We start from the raw sequence: 21,366 nt of genomic DNA on the forward strand, positions 1-21,366 counted from the left end.
AATTTGCATCTGAAAATGTTAACCATCCTGAATATAGAATTGCTTCTCTTCAGCATGGCTGCTCAGGCTCTGCTGTTGTCCTCTTCCCACATCCACATCCAAGGCTCTTCGACGGATCCATCTATTTTCTGGCGCATTTACGCACAATTCTACCACTTTCTGCACCAAAACGTGCCATTTTTAGGACCCTTGACGCGCAGGAAAAGTTGAGGGTCCCTCGCTGTAGGACGCTGCTGTAGTTTCTCCGGGCGATGCTTTTGTTTTTTGCAGGACAATCCAGGCTCCTCCCTTTTGCACAACGTCACTCGATCCCGATCTCTCTCCTGAAGCGTCAGCGATAGTCAGCAGCACACTGTGGTGGCAGATCAACGGGGCGGTGCGCATAGCGGGATAAAGCTACACTGTATTTCATCCCAAAAAAAAGAAGGAGAAAAGAGGGGGCGCATCCCAACCGTTTTCTAGACTTACAACAACTTCGCCGGCCCCCTGTGCTGATTCCTCCAGCTGGAAGCGGCTGCACACGAGGGGTAGAAGAACCGGGAACTTACGGAACTAAACAGGGACGGTGCGCACGAATCATCTCTTTAGGTGCAGTGTCATTTTTTTCTTCTTCGCAAGCGACGTTTCCTCTGAGGAAACTCTCCAAGTGCTGGAAACTTCCCAGCACAGCATCGATCGAGGACCTCCCGCCCACTTCTTTACCTCTGATCCACAGTGCTGGAAGAGGGGGGGAGAGAGAGTTGAGCAGCCGCTGCGGTGGATGGAGCAACAAAGGCTACATGGTTAAACTGGAAGAGCTCCTTTGATGAGAACCCAGCGCTCCCTTTTCCTCTCATATTCCCTCAAACACTTCAGCACCTACACGGCGAAGCTGCAGCCGCTTTGGATCTCATTTTGAGGGGAACCCAGCCAGGTTCTCCTTAGTGCAAACTCAAAAAAGGGGGGTGAACCGTCGCAGACGTGAAAATTGATGCTTTGGCACGGAGGAGCGCAGCGCAGATCCTCTAGTTTTGCGAAAGTCTCAGCGAGAGAGCTCGACTAGTTTGGGTCCGAAGTGGGATTTTTGCAGAAGTTGCATGCGTGGTCTTTGTCGTCTCGAGTGATCCCTGTCCATCCACTCTCAGGTTATCAGACGAGATCCGGATAGTTGAGGTGCCATGGCGCTGTGTGTGGGGATAGGGGTGCTCCTGTTGGCGCTGCACATTCAAGGTAAGCCGCAGAAACAGAGAATCATGTGTATATTCCATCCTGACCTCCCTGCTCTCCCTCTCCCCGTATGTGTGTGTGTGTGTGCTGCGTGAGGATCCGTAATGAGACTCTTGATTAATGCGTAAATGTGGATCGATTTGATTGCACGCTTTTTGTGTTTTGCACCAAGATGCGCCAAAAAAAAGAGTGGAGAGAAAATTGGAAAGTGTTGTTCTGCCTCTGAATCTAGTCCCCCTTCTTAAAACGGCTGCAGAATACTTATTTGGCTGCCAAATAATGAACTTACCCGGGCAGCAGGCAGATGGCGATATGTGCGAGCCGTGTAGGCTGAATGCAGCCTTCAAGTTTTTCCAATATTTCATTGTAATGGCAACTCAGAGACACAGAGCACTGGAATGATAATTGAAACATGTTATCCTGAGCTCCTGCCTGTTAGCTGAATAGTAAAATGGTAATGCACTTGAAATTAGGGGCTAATTGGAGGTCTAATATTTGGTTTTGAACTCAGTTTTGTTGCAGTAATAACGCTTTCTGCAGATGGGTGACTCAGGGTGTGATGACATTTAACTGTGCAGCTTTAAAAGGACAGTTTTTGGATGTGTGATGGTGTCACTGGTGGCTGATAAATGAATGACTGCATTGATACTTGGACATTGATCATCCTGGCATTAAAGCTCCCCCATGTGGGCCTAATTATTTAAACACGGACTTAATAAAAGTATTGGAAAATCTGCATGTATCCTGGTTGCATTGACGGCCCTCTAATTGGAAAACAAAACAAGCCCAGCAGCGTGTCTTTGCGCATGCACGTGCATGGTTGTGGTCCATCATGCAGAGGGATTTTGAGGCTTAGCTGGAAGTTTACTGGTTTGTTTACATCTGCTAAATTCTGTCTGGCGCCCCCGTTTTTTTTTTTAAGGGAAGAAATGGACGAGGGTCAAGTGTGGTCAAGAAATGTCAGATCGTGTTTTGATGGCCCACTGATGTCCTGGTTCCCTCTCTGCAGCTTGGACATGTTTACGCCATGTAATGCCACTTTGGTGATCCCCTATGAGCCTAATACAGCATTTTCTAGTGCAGTATTTTGGCACATCCTGCATGTCCCCCCCTCCCCAACTCATTTGAGCTTGAGAACAACCAAGATGTTGACCTTGTTCGCTGCGAGGCTCCTTGTGGCGTCATGTGTTTAAGACTGATTGAATACTTTGATCAAACGCCCTGTCTGATTTATATTGAGATGATCCCTTTGGTTGTGGAGAAGATCAGGATTAACTGGTTCCCTTGGGATCCGTGCTGGAAATCTTTTGAAGCTGTTCAATCAAGGGGAGTGGAAAATGTCTCAAAAAATTGCACTTAAAGCTTCCTGGAAATGTCTCATTTGTGTAAAGCAGGAGGTGTTTTCGAGGACGTACACTCTGTTCCTATGTCTTTTTATTGCTGTAATTTATTTCAAACCAAAGTTGCTACATAATTAATGTGTTCAGACATCTTCACGAGCAGGAGGGCTTTGATTTTCTTTTTCCTTTTTTTTGTATTCCAGCAGTTGTTTGGACCCTTTTTTTCTTTTGACATGCAAAAACAAGAATTTGGTCTTTCACCCTGAGGTTAAAGGGCGCTGCCATAAATGCCCACTGCCTTTGATGGCTTAATTGATATACAACATGTTCCAGACTTTTCCCTCATTACCAAAGCACAAACAAGTGGGAAGGGCCTTAACAAATGCAAGTCACAGCAAAACACGAAAACCCCCTGTTGCACTCATCCACGAGGGGAAACCATTTGTGTCGTGGCAATAACCATTTGTGGAAAACACAACAGTGCCAAATTCATAAACAGAGAAATATTCCGAACCAGCTCGCCAAATAGATTATCAAATAAAAGGAACATTGAGAATAATGGATCTTTGAATAATAACAGCAGCTCTGTTCCTGCGTTCTTATATGAGCACTCAGTCTCTCCTGTATTCCAGACTGATATTTAATTGACTGTGAATTGAGTTAGCAACCAGGTGGTTGTTTATGGCTTGGCTCCATCCTCCGGTGCTGCTGCTGCTGCTGCTCTACCAGCCCATATAGATATCACTGTGAGGAGATTTTCCGGCTCTAATTCCTCATCTTAGTTGGATTTAACATTTGGGAAATGAACTGTGAATGGTGGACGAGCATCAACTATTAATGTACCATTATTCAGGATTGGAAATTGTGTAGCTGTGAATTCTAATCTTTGTAATAACTTGGCATCCTGCGGCAGACCCCCCCGGTGTTCACTTCTGTCAGGCAGCCTCTCAGAAGAGTTTCTCCGGACTGATTAGCTTCTCTGGTAATGTCACAACACAGCTGCATCAGTTTGTGCGTCGCCGGCCTTTAATTGTTGTTGTTCCGACGCTCACCTGATGACATCTCTTGGGATTCTAGCGTCATTGTTTCAGGGATTGTAAGGGTTACTTGCTCGGCTAACTAGCTGCTTTCCATGCACAAGAACACAGCAGTTAATTCTGACTCCAGCCCAATGTTCACACGCTGTGCTCTATTTGTTTCTCAGCCTCATTTGAAGCACATTGAAGTCTACTTTTCTGTTTAAAATGTCATGCACTTCAGCCCGATTGATTGATTGATTGGGAAGTTGGGGGGTCGGAGGACAATGGCAGCCACATTCATAAACAGTGTAGAAATAAATGCTTGATGTTGAGCAGGGAAATGTTTCTTCTGATATGCCGTGGAAGGAATACTGCTGGCCTTTGGAACATGGTAATTAGCACTTCTGACTTTGTTCGTTTCTTTTTTTTCCCCCTCCTCTTGAAGAAAACTGTAATTGCCGCTCCGTGGCATTTTGCATTTCATTGGGATGACAGTTATGATATAATGAAACGGTCATGGTGCCACTACGCGATTGTTGGGGCTTGATGGTCTGAGTGAGAATCCAAATTGCTTTGATCCTCGTTCCTTTGGGGAGTCTCCCTTTGGTCCCCACTGAGGTGATGGATGGGAGAGAGCACTCTGAGTCCTGAGAGACGAGCTTGAGGGGAGCTGACAGGAGATTAAGCTTCAGCTTTTTGCCGTAGGAGCTAATGGAGGCACTTGGCCACTCAAACTTCATCACGCTCAGCATTTAGCTCATTGTGGTTCTGCTGTCAGCTCTTTAGCAAATCCTTCCCCAAACACTGCGTGAAATGTTTCTGTAGATTCTTTTTTATTTATTTCATTCCTCAGTGTCTGCTATGGTTCTGGGAATGGAGTGGCCCTTCATTAATTTGTGATCAAACGAGCGATTTTTGGTTCCAAACAAGTTGATCCAAGAGGCATATTTCTCTGTTCTTTGCAAATTCATGATGCACATTTCTCACCCCTGTGGTCTCTGCATAAAGACTGCGTATCGCAAAATAGATGAATAAAACATGACAATAAGCACTGAACCTAAATAATGGAAAGGTTATAACAAAATGGAGTGTTCTCTGTGTGCGGAAGACTGCACAAATAGTATTAAAGACTGAATGAATGTTAAATTAAGTTCACCTCTCTGATTGTTTGGAGTCTGTAGTTCATATGCAGGATTTTAGTCATGATAGGGAATGAAAGAATGTTTTTCAAGGCCCCGAGTGAGGAGCTTACAGCTTGTGTGCATGTCTCTGTGATGATGAAATGGTTTGGATCTGATCCCCCGTCGCTGAATGAAGCTATTTTAGAGGAGAGGGAAGTTTAGTCAAGTATCACAAGTAATGTTTGTCCCAGACACAAGCAGTCTAAGGTTGCCAGATATCTTGTTTGGAGGAACATGCAGTTCGGTATCGTATGCAGTGTCTTCCCGAGGTTATTATTCTGGTGTTGCAGCGTGTCTGTCAAGTGTCCTCTCCTCCTCCTTTGCTGTCTTCTCACCAGACAGTCACCATATTGGATCAGGATGGAAAACACATTTATCAGCAAGCTGCAGCTGCAATTTTATGCTTTTAAATCGTTGAAATTCTTCTCTGTTTCAACTCAGATCGCGGTATCAGCAAAGTAAGAGAAAAGGAAATCAATAAAAGGGATCAAATCTAGCCCTGAGCCTTTCTGATTTGCCATTAATCTGTCGAGTCTTCTTCTCTCTATTTAGCTGATCCTTGTCGTGGGATTAAATGGTTAAATTCCTGTTCTGCTCTTGAGAATGAGAATGGAATCGACTAACTACTCTCGTTCCATATTTTCCTGTTGTCAGATAGCTGCATCTCAGGATAGGCTTATTATGCTTCCTGAGTTGATGTAAATCTCAGACGAAAAAGTAAATAATCTCACATGTCGGTAGGATTCAGACAGCCTGCACTGTTTTCCTGGGACACCGTCTTAGCTTGTCAATAGCTTGTAGAACTTCTTTGTGCTAGTTCTCCCTTAGTGCTTGGTTACTGTAGTTCCTACCTGTAATCAGTCATTTCAGATAAGAGCAAATTCTATTCATTTCTGCACTGCGACTGTACACATGGCAGTGTTTTTCCACGCTGCTGTGTGATTGGATTGCAGCCTTTTAATGCATCATTTTAATGTTTCTTACGCAGTCGAGTTGTATTTTCTGCTTCACTGGTTTAAAAGAAGAAGCCATATGGGAATACTGTTCTTTGCTCATTGTGTCTCGGTTTACAACTGGGGCATTTAGTCATGGGCTGATCGGAGGGGATTGAGGGAGTGGATAATTCCTGGTCTTCTTACTAAGACGGTGCGCTTTTAGAATGAAACAGATCTGATCAGGGCAGCTCCCACAGCAGGCAGCTGGGCTGATGTGCCTCCGTGAAGGAGTTAAGAAGAAGTAAAGACCAGCCTCCAAACATCCTGCTGAGTGTGAGGATACATGAGAAAATAAGGCAAATTTTCACCAAACGTGCTGCGTTCTCCATTACCAAACTGTTTTGTCGTGTTTTTCTCTTGTGGCTCTGCTTTGTGAACTAGTTTTGGAGAGCTCCTTTTCAAAACTTGATGGACTAGTTGAAGCCGTTGCCATGTTTTCTGCTGTTTGACTCAGTTGATTTTTGTGCTGACTGCTGCAGTCTGTTGACAAGAGCTGGCCTGCAGCTCTGCCTCTTACTGTCTTGGGTCAAGCCGATATATCAGTTGGCTGACATATTAGACCAGAGCAGGCTGTAAATTGGATGACAACGGTGTCATTCTGATGTTGTTCATTGCCTTTTATGAGCTGCAATATTACAGCAGCTTTAAAAATTCTACATTTTTCATCAGCAGTAGTGATTTGAAACACAGCAATGGATCCTGCCTTAAGTATACTGAAAAAAGCTGCTTTTTCTTTCGGTTCCTTTGGCGATTTCTTGTTTTTGACACCCTAAGTGCTGAATAGGTGGGTTTTCCATCCCGCTCAGAGCGAATTCTGATGAAAATGCTGACATTTTTTTAAATTTATGACCTCACACAGCATAGGATGCTGCATTTCACATCAACTCTCTCCAACTTCTGACTGAAAATGTGTACGCCGCCTTGAAAAACCATATCTGCCAATCCCATTACAAGCCTTCCAGCTCGCCCACTGCACATGCCATCCGCTGATAAATGCCTCCAGGGGTCATGCAAGATGGAACACTGGCTTGGAGAACGCATTTGAATGAAAATATCGAACATTTCTAAAACTTGGGCGCGGGAAATGTTGAGAATCATCGTGATTTCCGTCATTGTGACACACTGCTTTCTCAGAGCTGATCTCCTGCCAGAAGTTTACAGTTTTTTTTCTCTTACTTTCTCCAAACTTGCCTCCTCCTCCTCCTCCTCCATCTTTCTTCTCCCCTCTCCTCCCTCTCCTCGCTGCTCTCTGCCTTTGAGAACGGTGCACACCGAGAGTCAGCTTGGTTAGCACTTGATACAAAAGGGGGTTTGTTTCATGAAATGTTTCCCTTTTTAATGAGTGATGGTGTTCGCTCATTTAATATTCCATGCTGATATCTCTCCGGGAGCTGACTGTGCTTCAAAGCAAGAGCGTGGTTGTAAATGGGAGTGGGTGAAATAGGGGTGGTGGTGGTGCTACGAGGGAGGGAGGGAGGGAGGGGCTGCTTAGAAAACACAAACACGGGTTTATTTATTCTCCCTGACATATAGCTAAGCCCCCCAGTGTGCCGCGGCTCGGTGCAAAGCTCCTTAGTGCCCTCGTCCTTTGCAGACAGACTATCAAAATATGACTGATAACAGGTCAGCCTGTACTTCTCTGTGTCTTTCCATTTAGGTCCCTCTGATCGACTCTATAGGTAATTGCTCAATTCAAGAGGATTTCAATTGCTTCTGTGTGAGCATTTCTTTTGATTTCCCCCACTCGTGTTACAGCTGACACACGGTTCTCCCAGGGCTCGTCGTTATTACCGAGATTGAGGTCGACCTGTGTGCAAACGGTTGAAACTCTTCACACTGCCCGTTCGCGGCTCGGCTTTGCTGTGAAAAAGAGAAACACAGAGACGGCCCCGCAGTTCGGCATTGATCCTTCCATTTTGTTAGCAAGTTCCATGCCAAAGCAACTAATGTAGTCTGCTATCGATTCCCCAGTTTTAAGCCTGGCTGAATTTCACTGCATTGTTTTCAGAAAGTCAGGTGTGCCAAATGGCCTCTGCCTCCTTCCTGCATGTCCTCTCTCTCTCTGTCAGCCAGCATCGCAGGGTACGTGACTATTAGCGGATTTCATAGTCAAACGTGCGTGAAACAGAGGTGGGTGGGTGGGTTAGGTGAGTAATCTAACCACCTGCCCCACCCCAGAGCGAGTTAAAGGACTTGTATTTATCCCTTTATCTCGAGCTCTAGCAGTCTGACTCGACGTCAGAAATGCACCTATTTAAACTCTTGACTTGTGTGCATGAAAGCAGAGCTGCAGGCAGCATTGAGCTTAATCTATATTCAGTCCTGTAAATGCAGCACGCTACCTCGCAAATACAGTACAGTAAAAGGGAGAAAACAAGGAGGACATGCTTTAAGTTCTGTTCTTTACATGTCTGACATTTATTAGAAGCAGCTTATATGAACAAGATGTGCACATACCATCCACATTTGAGGTTTAGGTCACAGAAAATGCACACAGTATCCCTCATGCACTGTTTTAGCAACTGGCTGGCTGGAAGCAGGTCTCAGAAATGAGGACGAAAATCATCTTTTGTGTCTTCGAGACTATACATTGTATGGTTAAGATTTAATTTCAGCTAATATTCGATTATTTTATATGAATATATAACATGAGACAGACATTTTGTGCAAGATTACATACATTCATGCAAAGATATGTCTGCAGCTGGATATTTTAGAGTCGAAGAGTAAAGATTTTGAGCAAAAACGGTTAAAATTTAGAAAAATAGGCTTCAAAATAGAGTCTGTGATTCTGTAAAAAGACTTGAAATTTAGCTCATTTGCATATTTACTTGGACTTACAATCCCTCTTGCATCCAGTGCCAACATTCCCTCCATCTTTGCAGAACACCACTATCCTACTATGAAGAGATACATGCATAATTAGACCAAAAATATATTGGATTCGAATCGCGTACTCTACCTTTAAATGAGGAAAATTGCAGGCCAACCATAATAAAAGTAGAACATTTACAGCTGCAATTTAATGCTCTGCACTTTATTATTTCCACTATTAGGTCATATTTTATTTGGAGCTCTTTTGCTCAATTTATCAGTTTTCAAGAGTATAAAGACAAAATGATCACACTTCCATTTTTGCTAACATTAACTTCAATTGTTTTTGTTTGTGGTTAAAGCAGTGCTTGGCAACTAAAACCACAAAGTTTTGGTTATGAGAAAAACCGTCACGGTCCCATTCTGGAAAATAACAAACCAAAAATAAAACATTGGTTAAGGTTAGAGAAAGATTTAGGTCATAGTTGACCTTAATCTGACTACCAGTCGACATTTTGTCTGGGTTGCATTTTTTTTTTTTTTTTTTTTTTTTTTTTTACTATTTCCCCTGCAGGTAATCATTCCTAATGCAGAATAGTTGCATATAAAACACCTCCAACCCACCTCTCTCTTCTCTTTCTTCCTCTCTTTACCTCTTCCAGCTGAGAAACCTTGCCAGGGGTTTCCACATGGGAGCTTCCACCACTCTGGCAGCACACGTCTCGCTTGGCTATGAGCTTGCGAGTGGAATTAACCATTCAGGAATCTGGAGAGGGCTTTGATAGCGGTGCAGGAATCACACAGGGCCATTTTGCAGTTCACAGCAATTGTCAGTCGAGCCGTGAAGATGCCAAATGTCACGTCAGGCCAGAGACGCAGAAGGTTGTCGGGGGGTCAAGGGTTCCCCGTTCTCCCGCCCACTTGTCGAACATGCGAGTTACAACATTTATACGACGATAAGTTATGCAGATATAAGTGGCTACAAGAACACCCACTCGCTGACCCTGCACCCACATAGCTCACAGTCTCCCAGATGAGAGCGAACAGTGCGTTTTCCTGCCTTTATCTGAGTCAAATTTCTTCCCCCACTTCTGCAGACAAGCATCGTAAATATTTATTTCAAACGGATGCAGGGGCATGCGTTTGTTCCCGGCAACTCTGTACCTTCTTTGTCAGCATTATGAAACTGAAAATAGAAGCTAAAGAGGAACAAATGTTGGAATGAGAAACTTGATATAGAGGCTGTTTAATACCGCAGCGAAACCCTCAAAATACCTTCCCTCCTACAAGCCTGCAGACTCATACCCTTCAGGTTTCAGAGTTTTAAATTCTTCCGCAGAATGGGCTCTAGCAAGAAAAGAAAAAAACTTGCAAGGGAAAATAAGTGCTTAAATGTAAAGAGGAAAAAGGGTAACAAGAGAATTGAGATTTACATGCAGGCCCTGTGGGGGATGGAAGTTTGCAGCGGGTCACGCTGTTCCTGAATAAGGCTATGTTCCAAGGGTGATTCTAGTTTGCCTTGAAATAGCGTTTCTTGGCTGAAGTTCTGTTTAGGCACTTCGGGGCTGCTCCCTGGAAGAAAAGGCTTGAGCAAATAGAAGTTCATTCAATTTCTTCCAGCTCATTAGGCCTTTTTTGTTTCTATGCGGGAAGTCGGTGGACCTCCCAAAACCAACTCATATTCTCCATTAAAGCTGTCTTCAAACAAATGCGTCGCTCGTCGCATAATCGTACGAATATTACCAAGTAAATTCAATTAAGAGCTCCATAATGTGCTAAAGATCATATTGTCTGCTAAATTAGTTTAATTAACGCTTTCCTTAATTTGAGTAATGAGTGATTCAGGAGCTCAGTCAGATCTTTTACAACATGCGGGTCCAAGTGGAGATGAAATAGAAGTCCTTGTTTCAATAGGCTGGTCAATATGCGATGAAAGTAGCGGAGGGATGAAACTGATTGGATTTGCCCCACATCGCCAAGGGTGTGTTTCATCCCTGCTGTTTGTGAATTTTTTGTTTAAGCTGGAAAAAAACAGGAGGCAGTTCCTGCCAGAGTGAGCGGTGCTCCGGAGGGAGTAATCCAAATAACGGGGGTGATTCTGTCTGTCGTTATATGAGATTTAAAGGGTTAATCCCATTGATTTGGTTGTGGGGATTTGCCCGTTGTAATTCCTGCAGGAAGTTTCTCTGACCAGATCCAGGGGGCGGTTTGCTGCGTGCTTCCCCTTCTTTTCATTCTCACACTGCTGATGCTTTGTGACTGGCATGGGGTGGGTATTTGTTTTTGCTCAGAAGACCCGGGAAGCGGTGCACCGATGCGTGAACTGCGCGCGCGTGGCTGCAAATGCATACGTCTGCGCGCAGGCCCGAGGCAGAGGCAGCTTCACGTTGTCGGCCCTGCTTCCAACCCCCCCGATCCTGACCCACTTTCTTTTCCCCGCTCGTCGCTCCCTCTTTAATTGCCGCGCGGCACACTGAGGCCATCTGCTCGACTGAGGCCCGTCGCCATGGAGATGCTGGGAGGCTTTTCGGATTTGCAGTGGACTGACCAACAGGGAAATAGAGGTCAGGGAATGGGGGTAGAGTGCTGAACAGTCATAGGGGCACCAGAACTGTATCAGGAGGCACTTCTTGACAGTGCAGCAGTCACACCTGGGTGATACACGCGACACACATTCAGCCGGAGCTTTTTTTAAACACGCACCGAACACATATCTCCTCAAAATCTGCTTTTCAGGATGCACGATTCATCTTCTTCTAATGAGCCCTGTGAGGTTCAGTTAAACCTAAGAGCAACGGAGCATGTCGATCCCCACAATTTAGCCAGAAACATGAAGTATAGTAATTGGAATCACAGTTTTCATTTGACACCAAGAAGTAGCCAAGAAATTCCGACAACAGAAGCGGAATAGTTTTATCGTCTGCATTTATATGCAACTTTTTGAAGTTAATTGTGGGTCCCAAGGACAGAAAAAATCCCTGACTACCAGAGATTACACATTTTGTTTTTGCTTTGAGGGTAGTTTTTAGACACAAGGCTATTTATCTGTGTTCAGATTAGCGCGTTGCCTCAGTCAGATGTGTATTATTTAGCGTCATCTCATCTCCCTGCTCGGATACTGAGTTATGTTCCTTTATTCTTATGAATGCCTTTGTATATTTTGCTGCTCCTGCTTATTTCCTTTCCAATGACACGCCTCAGTGAGGAAGCAGTTGTGCTGTGTTTCCAATTAACACTCAGGCGTATTTCAGAGCTGTGGTCTGCTCAGCTAGGTCACCTCTTGCTCCTCAGTCTGTCAGCTGCAGTTGCATCAAGCCTGCCTCGAGTGTGTTGCTTAAGCATTCAAATATTCCTCGTCTGTTCCTCAGCGTAATCATTTGGATAAATAACTCAAATGTGGCTTTTTTTTTTATTCCAGGAGAATGTTTTACTTAAACGTATAATGGAGTCTTGATATTGACCTCTGGCACATGAATAATGCTGAGCTTTGGGAAACACTCTGTATATTTACTTCTCTTTTAAAGGTCAATATTGGTAGCTGTCATTTCTGAGGTGCCATTTATAGGTCAATACCTCATTAGTAATCTGGTTGGGTTTGGATCAAATGCAGCTCCTGTCTTGTCTGTGTCGCTGAGCCACTTTGAAGTTCACAGCTAATCCACTGGATTCTATTAGACTGAAACACAACCTGACACTTTTAATATTATTTAATTAGGAAATTTAGGGCTGTTGGAAATTATTATTCTCACTGTTTGCTGATGGGAATGTTGGATCGATCAAATGGAAGAACATAATGAGAAATAGCCATTTTGGCGTCTTCAAATTGTTGTGTTCGACCAACAGTCCAAGATCCAACGATGATTAGTTGACAATTATATGAGCAAAGCAGCAAATTTTCAAATTTAAAAAGCTGAAACGAGTGAATGTTATTCAAAATTACTTAAATGATGATCAACTCATTCAGTTTACAGTCTATTCTAGCATTCTGTCTAGTAATGGTATTGCTTCAGGCTAGTAGAGCTTTAGTAGTTGTTTATGCGACTAATAATATAGTCAATATGTCACAGCAGACTGACTAAACTAAGACAGCAGGTGCACATCTCCACCATGAATATCTACTCCATTGTGGCGTCGGGAGTTACACTGTCTTCCGACTAGATTGCTTAACAAGAGTCAGACCTCCTACGAAGGGCTGTCAGAATCCGGCGACTTTGATGCCGTCACTATCTGCATAGATGTCGCAGACAGCTTATTTTGCTCCTCCGTCACCCGCCACTGACAGAGTAACACAGGAGGCTGTGACAGCGGAAAAAGGTAGCTCTGTCAATTTAAACTCCAGCGAGCGCTTGATCTCTGAGCTGCCCAAATGTACAGTCGGAGCCGAAGTTAACAAGACAATGTGCCCGGTGCCTGTAATTGGACCAGACCCCCTTTTCAGCAGTGTGAAAAGACAGAGAGAGCGTCTGTCAGTCGGCTCTCCAGTCAAGGTCATGATGCTGAGTGCTGGATGTGTTGTATTTGCTGCCGTGCCCTTCGTCCTATCACAGCTTATCCAGCTGCTGCTGTGCAGAGGTGGGGTGAGAACCACTGTGCTCTGTGGGCAGCGCACTAGATTATGTGCTCGGAGAGATTAATCAAATTGTATGATGTTATGCTGGGAAAGAGTGACCAAGTAAAATTTCACCCAGCCAACATTTGCCCCTAAAGCCGAGTTGAAAGTCGTTTTGTTTGTCCTTGTCGTCATTGCCAAAGGGGCAGCGCATTTATAGCTCGACACGAAGCGGCTCAGTGATGGGAAATGAACTCTCTTTGCGACGGATTGTGTCATGGCAGGGCACTGTGGATGGACTTGTTTAGCTGAAGTGCTTTTCATTTGGAGGCCATGCTAAAGCGGCCCTCCTCAAGTGCATATGCTGACTTGACAGTGGCGCCTTTTGATTTGTTGAACAAGCGACACCTGCCTCTTCTCCTTACTTGACCTGAGCTTTATCGCTACTTTCAGTGCCATCCAACTGCGGGGTTCTGCTCTGCAGCCATGTCCGTGGCTGTTTATGCTCACAAGGGCTACACAAAAAAAGAGAATGTCACTACTTCTTTATGGACAGCGGGAGGGAGGCAGAGAGAAGTTGGTTTGCTATTCAGTAGAATGCAGTCCACTCCAGCACTCAACAAAATATTTATTTATTTACCCTCTTGATGCCATTCTGGTCTGCAGAATCCCTGGAGAGGAAAATGCATTAAGCCACTCACTGTATTTACTTGTGTTGGATTGATGCTGATGTGCGAGGGCAGGCCAGAGGATGGAGGATGGGAAACTGATCATCGGTGAATGAGTGTCGGGGGAATCTTGACATCCACAACCGCTTTTCACGCTCTGAGCTCGATGAATCCGTCAAGCGGAGACCCGGTGCCATCTGAGAACGAGTGCTCAACACACCGATTAAGACGTTGTTTGTTTCATTTGACTGTACAGAATAATGGACTCTCTCTCCAACTTATCATAACTTGCGGTAAACACAAGTACATTCACATCGAGGTGGAGAGTCCAGAGGGTTTTCTCTAACTTCAGAATGACCTGCTAATGTTAGAAACATTAGCCCGTGTTAAAAACAGGGCATTACCTGAGCTACACTTGCGCATGAAGTAATAATTTGTAAAATAAATGGATGAATCACAGACTGACAAGCCACTTTAGAAGTTAAGAAGAAAATCTCACCTCATAAAATCTGCAATATTTGCTTTAGTTGTTTGCCTGGCCTAAGAGTTTACATGTCATTTTCATAATTCTTTTGCAGCACATTAACTGCTAATGATGAAAATGTTGCAGTTATTGTCACTTGCTGCACTTTTGCCAGAATAAATGCAATAAATGTACTTTTTTCGACGTGTTTTCTAAAGCAAAATTAGACGTCTCCGATCACCACAAGATGAAAATAAATAATTGTAACAACCACAGCAGGAGGAACCGAATAAGTACATCTGGCTGTGAAGATGGTCACAGTCGGACTGCATTGAAAGGAAAGTGGACTGCTGGATAACTGAAGGCAAATGGTATCATTATACATATAAAAAAATGGAAGGATTAGCAGTTTATGCATTCAATGAAAGAGCACTGCATAAAATAGTCTTCATATATATGACAGAGTAACAGTATGGGTCCTTTGTGGAGGATCTCTTTTAAAATATGGGAATGACAGTTAAGCATTTGCAGGGTAATCCCTATTGCAAAGGTACGTTAGCACAAAGAGCGTCTTCAAAACTAATTTCAGCTAAGAGTCTGTATTCTGCAAATCCAGTTTAAATAATGAATGAGATCCTTTTAAAATTACCTTCTAGATAAACAAAAGCCAGGAATGAAATGCTTATCTCTGTGCCTTTGAGGTTCGCCATCCCACACACCTTGACAATTTTTTTTTTAAATTCAAAAAGACCTTTGGAAAAATTTAAGAGGAGAAACCGATGAGAACTGCTATTAACGGCTGTGTTATATTTTGAATTAAAGGCATTTCAAGGATGGGTAGCAGGATCTCCCAGGCATGAATAAGCCCTTTGTGCTGCATGTGTAGACTCATTTGTTTAGCTCATCGTGTAGACAGTGGTGAATTTCATGAGCTGGATGTGAAAGTAGACTTCATGAATAATGAGAGGATTACAGGCATTACTGTTTCATGACAATGCAAGTTTATTTTAATCCAAGTAATTGTTGATTATTTCTTTATCTTTGCCGGGTCTCAAACTTGCTCCCACAGGTTCAAGGGGCCTAAATGTGCTGACTGCATTTGCCGTTTTTTATTTTTTTATTTTTAAATTGGAAAGCCATTATTTTAAATCAAATTTCGTTCTCAGCTGATTTCCCCAGTTAAACAATGGTTTAATGAAAAATTAAATGCTGCACGCGGAATTAATTCTCAGGCTGCTATTTTCACGCAACTCTTGAAATTACACGTTAAAGTGTCGCCTGTTCAGGTAAAAAGCGCCACAGGCGGCGGAGAAGACTTCCTCTACTGGTAAATTCAGAGGGTTAATTAAATTGACTTAATTAATATTCTTGACTGGTTTTGTCTTTCAGATTATTCACCACCATGACTTGAACCTTAGATTTATGATTAATATTTATAGGAGACTGTCAGGAGCTGTCAGCCTCATATGAATCAACAGGGCTTCAAAACTCAAGAGCCAGCTGATGTGCTATAAATCAAAGGGCGAGGAGGGAAAAATCCCACCAAGATGAATCAGAAGAATCCAATTAGAAATGTGTAACCTTTCCGCAGGCAGACTCACTTTGTGATTTACTCTTGCAAATCTGTTTACTCCTCCCCTCCTTCTATTATATATTTTAAACATCGGAGCAAATGAATATGTCTGAGAGAGTGAATGAGCCCAGGCTGCATGACCGCAACTCATGCATTACAATGGAGGCTTCTCTTTCATGCAGTGCTGCTTCACACACCGGCGAGGTGCTACTATACTATCCCAATCCTCCAGAGCAGGCTTGCATGTGTAGGGGTATTTTTAGCAACACGCAGAGCTCTGTGTTTCCAGTGCGGATGTGTCAGGATGGTAACATGTTAAGGATTCACTCAGATGGTCCTTAATGCTTTACCCAGAGCTCTGCAGAAGGGATGTGTTCGTCCCCGGCGCTGGAGGGGGGTCACGTGCTGACCTCATTGTGTGCACGAGTAAGTGCACTCTGCAGCATCAGAGTGTAGCTCCCCTCCACATAATGAGAAGGCGACTTATCTCAACGCTTATAGCTAATTGATTGATTTCCTTGGCACTAATATCCAGACAGAAACTTTTTTTTTCTTCGTGCCCTCAAGTCAAGTTCGAGAGGCACAGGAGCTGGTGAAAAATGAAAATGGACCCTCTCTCTCTGAAAATGGAAAGATTTAATATATTTTATCCCTAGAAAGGAACTGACACGCTTTATTACTCTTTGCCTCGCCACCCCTGCCCATCCCTCACCGAGAGCCGCGTGCTGCTTGCCGTCCTGCTATGGAAAAGCACTTTACGATGAAAAAAACCACATTGCTCTGTCGTAAACACAGAGGTTAATGTCTTATTTACAAGCTGCTGCCCTCGTGGTTGACATGTTGACACAAGTGTCTCTCTGTCTTTTTGAGTCAGGCACAGGCAAAGGTGATGCGAGGAAGGCAGATCCATCTTGTGTTCGCCTTCCTCGCGGTGTCTTAGCATCGCACAAGTCACACATCCTCCCTCCTGGACCTTCAAAGATTGCAGCTGGCCTGCTTTCTTCACCGCTACATTAACTCCTGCAGCCTGTGCTGCTTCACTGGAGCAGATGCCGCCAGAAGAAAACAAAGCTAGCAGGCCATGGGGTTAATCACACTCATTTAGAGGTCTGTCACACTGTTGCCAGGTGTGTCACACTCAGAGTACACTTGGCTTCCTTTTGTTGCTGCTCTTTGACCTCCGGTTTTCACACAGAGAGTGGCGTCTGTTTGTGAGGACGTAAAAAGGGGATGATGGAATCTGTTACAGCCTAAATGTCAAGTTTGCATTAGGCCGAAAGTGAGTTAAGTGAGAAAATTTTATCGTTGCCAAAAAAAAAGAAAGTTAAGTGGCCACAAAACACTTCAGATATTTTTCCTTGGATTTTGACTGAAGCTCATTAATTGATCCCTGAGTCGTGCTCAGTGTCTCAAGGGCCGAGTTGTGCAAGTTGACATCAACAAAATACCACTGCAGCCGGAGAGGAGTCACAAAACACCTTGAATGTGCTTCAGATACTGTATCTGTGTTATTACTCTGTGTCAAAACTTGGGGTTTGTTTCTGGGTGATTATTCTTCTTTTCTGCTCAGCACATTCATTTAGCAGCATGTGTTCACTCTATCTTCCTTAGGTTCCTACACAATACACAAGGGGGAGGGGGCCTTACATACGTTTTGGTAAGGAATATGCTGTTCCTTCTCCTTCACTGATCTGTGACATTCGCATTGGAACTCAGGTGGTATTGCTTGTGACAGACTGTATTTGAGTAAGGCCAGTGTTTTACATCAATATGCCAGAGAGATTTTCTATTATATTCGCTCCTGGCAGTGCAATGCTTTTGTTTGCATTTGCTAACAGCAGAGAAAAGAACTTAGTGTTTTTTTTTTTTCTTTTTAAAACAAGTTCTTTTGGCATCTTCAGCTCATTTGAGAGTGGGTTTGATACCTAGTAAAGAACATCAAGATTGTCTCTGGGCCTTGTATTGTCACTAAACACAATGTGGAATTTTCCGAGCTGCAGTTAAATTCTTGTTAAGTCTGTTATATGTTCCCAGTGATGCATTTGTGAGGTAAAATGCCAATTCCCTCCTTTTGAATGCATCTCCTAAGACACAGCTGCCTACTTAGATAGCTAATGGCTGTATTCTGTGCTGCGGCGCTGTGAGCTGAGTGTGGCGTGATGGCATTTGTTCTGTCTGCCCAAGGCCTGGTCTGTCATTGTGTATCAGGCCAGCCAGTGGCAGTGACTCACACATGAACCCTCTGGGTGCTGCAGCTCGCCGAGGAGACACAGTAGTTTTAACGCTCGGCTCACAGAAACACATCCGGGGTGGGGGGTAGGTGGTGATCCTGGTGTGGGAGGGTGTGGCAGTACACGGATGGCGCTAATGAGGATGTGTTAGCAACTATTTTCTTGTCAGAGCAACGGGGGCTGTAGTTCTATTTTCATGGTGCTAAGCCCATCCTTTTTTCTCACTCAGTCATTACTACGACGGTTTTCTACTTTTAGCGGAGTTTCCTTTGCAGGCGAGCAGCGTTTCCAGCTCCGTAGCATCTGTTTCTTTGGATTTTCTGTTGATATAGTTGATCTGTTTAGACATTGGCCTTTGTGTGCTCAGTCACAGCGCTGCTCCTGCTATGATTCTGTTTATTTTCAGCTATTGTTTTCGGCTTTTGCTTAATTAAACTGCACCACTTTCTGTGCTGCAGGTTTTTCTTTTTTCTTCTTCCCCAGGAGTAACGCTGCGTTTAGAAATCCTCCACATGTAACAGCTTTCCTGACCTGGGCTGGATTCTTTTTGTATTTTATAAATTAATGATTAAGGGGAGCCAAACAGACATTTACATAAATAGAAATTTCACAGATAACTGCTTAACCTGAGTCCCTGATACTGTTCGTTTCCTGTTTTCGTTTCTTTCACCTGCCTTTCTAGCTCCTCTGACGGCTTTATCTCGCGTATTTTCAGAATCATATCCATCAATAGATGTCTCCCCCCTCCCTCACTGCCCCTCCCAGTTCAGTGACAAAAACACTGGCTGTTGTATAACATCATCTATCATCCCGGGGCCTTTGTTCAGCATCCTGTCTCGTACGGGGGCTAGCAGCCAGTGTGAGGGTGGCATTCTGTTTGACAGGCCAGTGCAGATGCTAAATGACAGTGACACAAAGAGGGGGCCCTCCACACAGGTCCTGACAGGGCTGTTTTCCATAGAGAAGAGGCTTGACTTGACTTAAAGGCCCAGCCCAAAATCAGATTACAGCGCTGCTCTTGACACCTCTTTGGCCTCGTTTTAATGTTTGTAATTCACCTCAATGGGAAATAACACGAGATTGAAACGTACTTTAGAGCGCTCAGCAGTTTCTGTCCATTTGTGTTGATTGAAAATGGTGTTAATCAAGTGTTTGTGTGCATACTTGAGATTGAAATCGCTTTAAATTGTAATTTCAGCTTTTAATTTAACCCTCCGAACCCACCAGCAGGTTTGAGATGTATGTTGTATTTTGAAAATTAACAAAATTGCACCATTTATCACAGACAGGAACTGAAGAAGCAGAAGATTTTCATCCGTGGTGTGCCATTTCAATGAAAAAGAAATGTTTTGCTCTAAACAAATCCTGTAAAAACACTAAAATTCTGTGCTACACAGTGGAACCGAAAAGCCACAAGTGACTCAGCTGTGACCAACAGTCATGTGACAAAAATTCTGGGACTTCAGCAGAACTGGGGCCTGTGTTTTTACAGAGCAGAGAGGAGACAAGCACAGAAACAAATAAAAATGTTAAGTTAATTATCTATAGTATGTAGAGCCGCCATTCTTTGCAGTATTGGTAACAGCACAGTGGGCACTTGGAAGAATGTTGTACATGCTCAGAAATTCAGATTTATGGCATTCTGTTATACTGCACAAAATGCATTTTTGCATTGTTTCTTCTTCTATTGGAGCACTTTTAGTTTCCGTAGAGGTGCAGGACTTTATATGGCAGGGAAAACTGACCCCACAGTGAGTGAAAAAGTGCCTGGAGCAACAAAAACACCCAGAAGCTGCTTGGAGTTCAGTGTTAACTTGTGGTTTATTTTGAACTTTAGAGTAGCAGGTTTGCCTTGACACAGATCTACAAGATTGTATCTAACATGCAGCATCAGTTGTGTGTCCTGTTGAATTGTCCTTGAGCTAGAAACTGAACCAATGTCTGTCTCTTATTGTAAATCACTGTGGATTGGAATAGTGGCCAAATGCCTTGAGAGTAAATGTAATGATAATATCATTACTGTGTTTCAGTTTACTTTGTATCCATTTTTCTGTGATGCCCTGAAGGAGAACTGCTGTTCTAAACCCTTTTGTTAAAATGCTGAATATAAAGTACACTGGTATCTGCAGTCACATCTGTTGTTGGGATATGGATACGCAGACAAGTCGCCCCACTGTAGTCAGATTACACAGCCTCACCATTTGTAAAGTTGTCTTTATTGCTTAGGTGTGTCATGGCTGGTATTGGATTTACATTTGTTGTGTTTGTGCTTGTGTAGTTACTGTATCAGCTGAAGGCTGTAATCTAACAGGATTAGTGTTTTGGAAAAGCTTTACGGTTTCCTATAATGCAATTTTCACTGTAGTTTTCCCATGACACTGGCTCCCATGTCTACGAAATGTATACCAAAGTGTTGAAAAAGTTTACTTTTTGGACGTGAAAGACAGCTTTAGAATGCCAGCGACCAAAAGTTACTTCAAATGGTCAGAAATATCTAAATTTACTGTCCCATCGTGTTACGAATGTGTGTCCAGCACCAGCGAGAGCGGAATTATATTAAGGGCTTCATTTCAAAGCTCTTTCTCCTCAACTTTGATGTCCAGTCAGCCTCATTGTGTGGGATCCATTAGCGAGAGGAGATGCTTGCCTTGATTTGCCTCTAGTGAAATAAATGAAATGTAAATGCAGGGTATTTATAGATGTGAGGTGGCTCTGCGAGGATGTGAATCTTTGAACCCAACAGTGGTGAAAATACAGATAAAAGCAAAGGACATGCAGAGTTACACAGTCACAGGTGACCGAATCTCCACCTGGAGCAAACATGTCATTACATGCAAGATGGTTGTCGGCAATCTGCAGGGCTGAAATCACTTTGTTTGTCAGCAGGATATTCAAAACCTTAAAAAACCCACTGATTTCAAATGTCAGTGTTTGTTAAAACCAGCCCATTTGCTAAAAAACCAGGGATTTTTACTTGTTTCTCTATTTTCTCTAGAACCCCTTTCCGTGTTCAATGCAGATATAAGTAGATTGTGTCGGTAAGCTGTGACCTTTATGTATTTTAATCAAGTTGCAAGGCATAAATTACAAAGCCTGTGAAAGATATTGGCCTCTGGGACTTTCCCACTTCATTATCACATCTCCTTTACAGTATCTTAAAGTCAACAATGAAGTCACATTTCCCAGAGAGAAAAAAAAAATGCAGAAGAAAGAGGCACTTTTTTCGTGGCCTTGACTGCACATAACTGATTTTTTTTGTTAAACAAAATTGACCTAGCCAAATTAAAAACAGGTTAAAATGAATAAAATGCAGCGTCTTCGTGTTTA

General features: G+C 43.4%; 1 protein-coding gene across 10 annotated transcripts in view; it reads left to right on the forward strand.

The window, feature by feature from the left end:
* Positions 1-332: 332 nt before the first annotated feature.
* nectin1b (nectin cell adhesion molecule 1b) overlaps positions 333-21,366 on the forward strand; it is a 156,236-nt gene continuing 135,202 nt past the window's right edge. For 9 of the 10 annotated variants that reach the window (XM_055012429.1, XM_055012430.1, XM_035952909.2 and 6 more), the window contains exon 1: positions 333-1,209. In XM_055012429.1, the coding sequence (XP_054868404.1) occupies positions 1,158-1,209 (52 nt within the window). In that variant the 5' untranslated portion in view covers positions 333-1,157. The remainder of the gene's footprint in view (positions 1,210-21,366) is intronic. The other variant, XM_023280481.3, reaches the window with a different exon arrangement.

The sequence above is a fragment of the Amphiprion ocellaris genome, chromosome 7, assembly GCF_022539595.1.
Source record: "Amphiprion ocellaris isolate individual 3 ecotype Okinawa chromosome 7, ASM2253959v1, whole genome shotgun sequence".
NCBI lineage: Eukaryota > Metazoa > Chordata > Actinopteri > Pomacentridae > Amphiprion > Amphiprion ocellaris.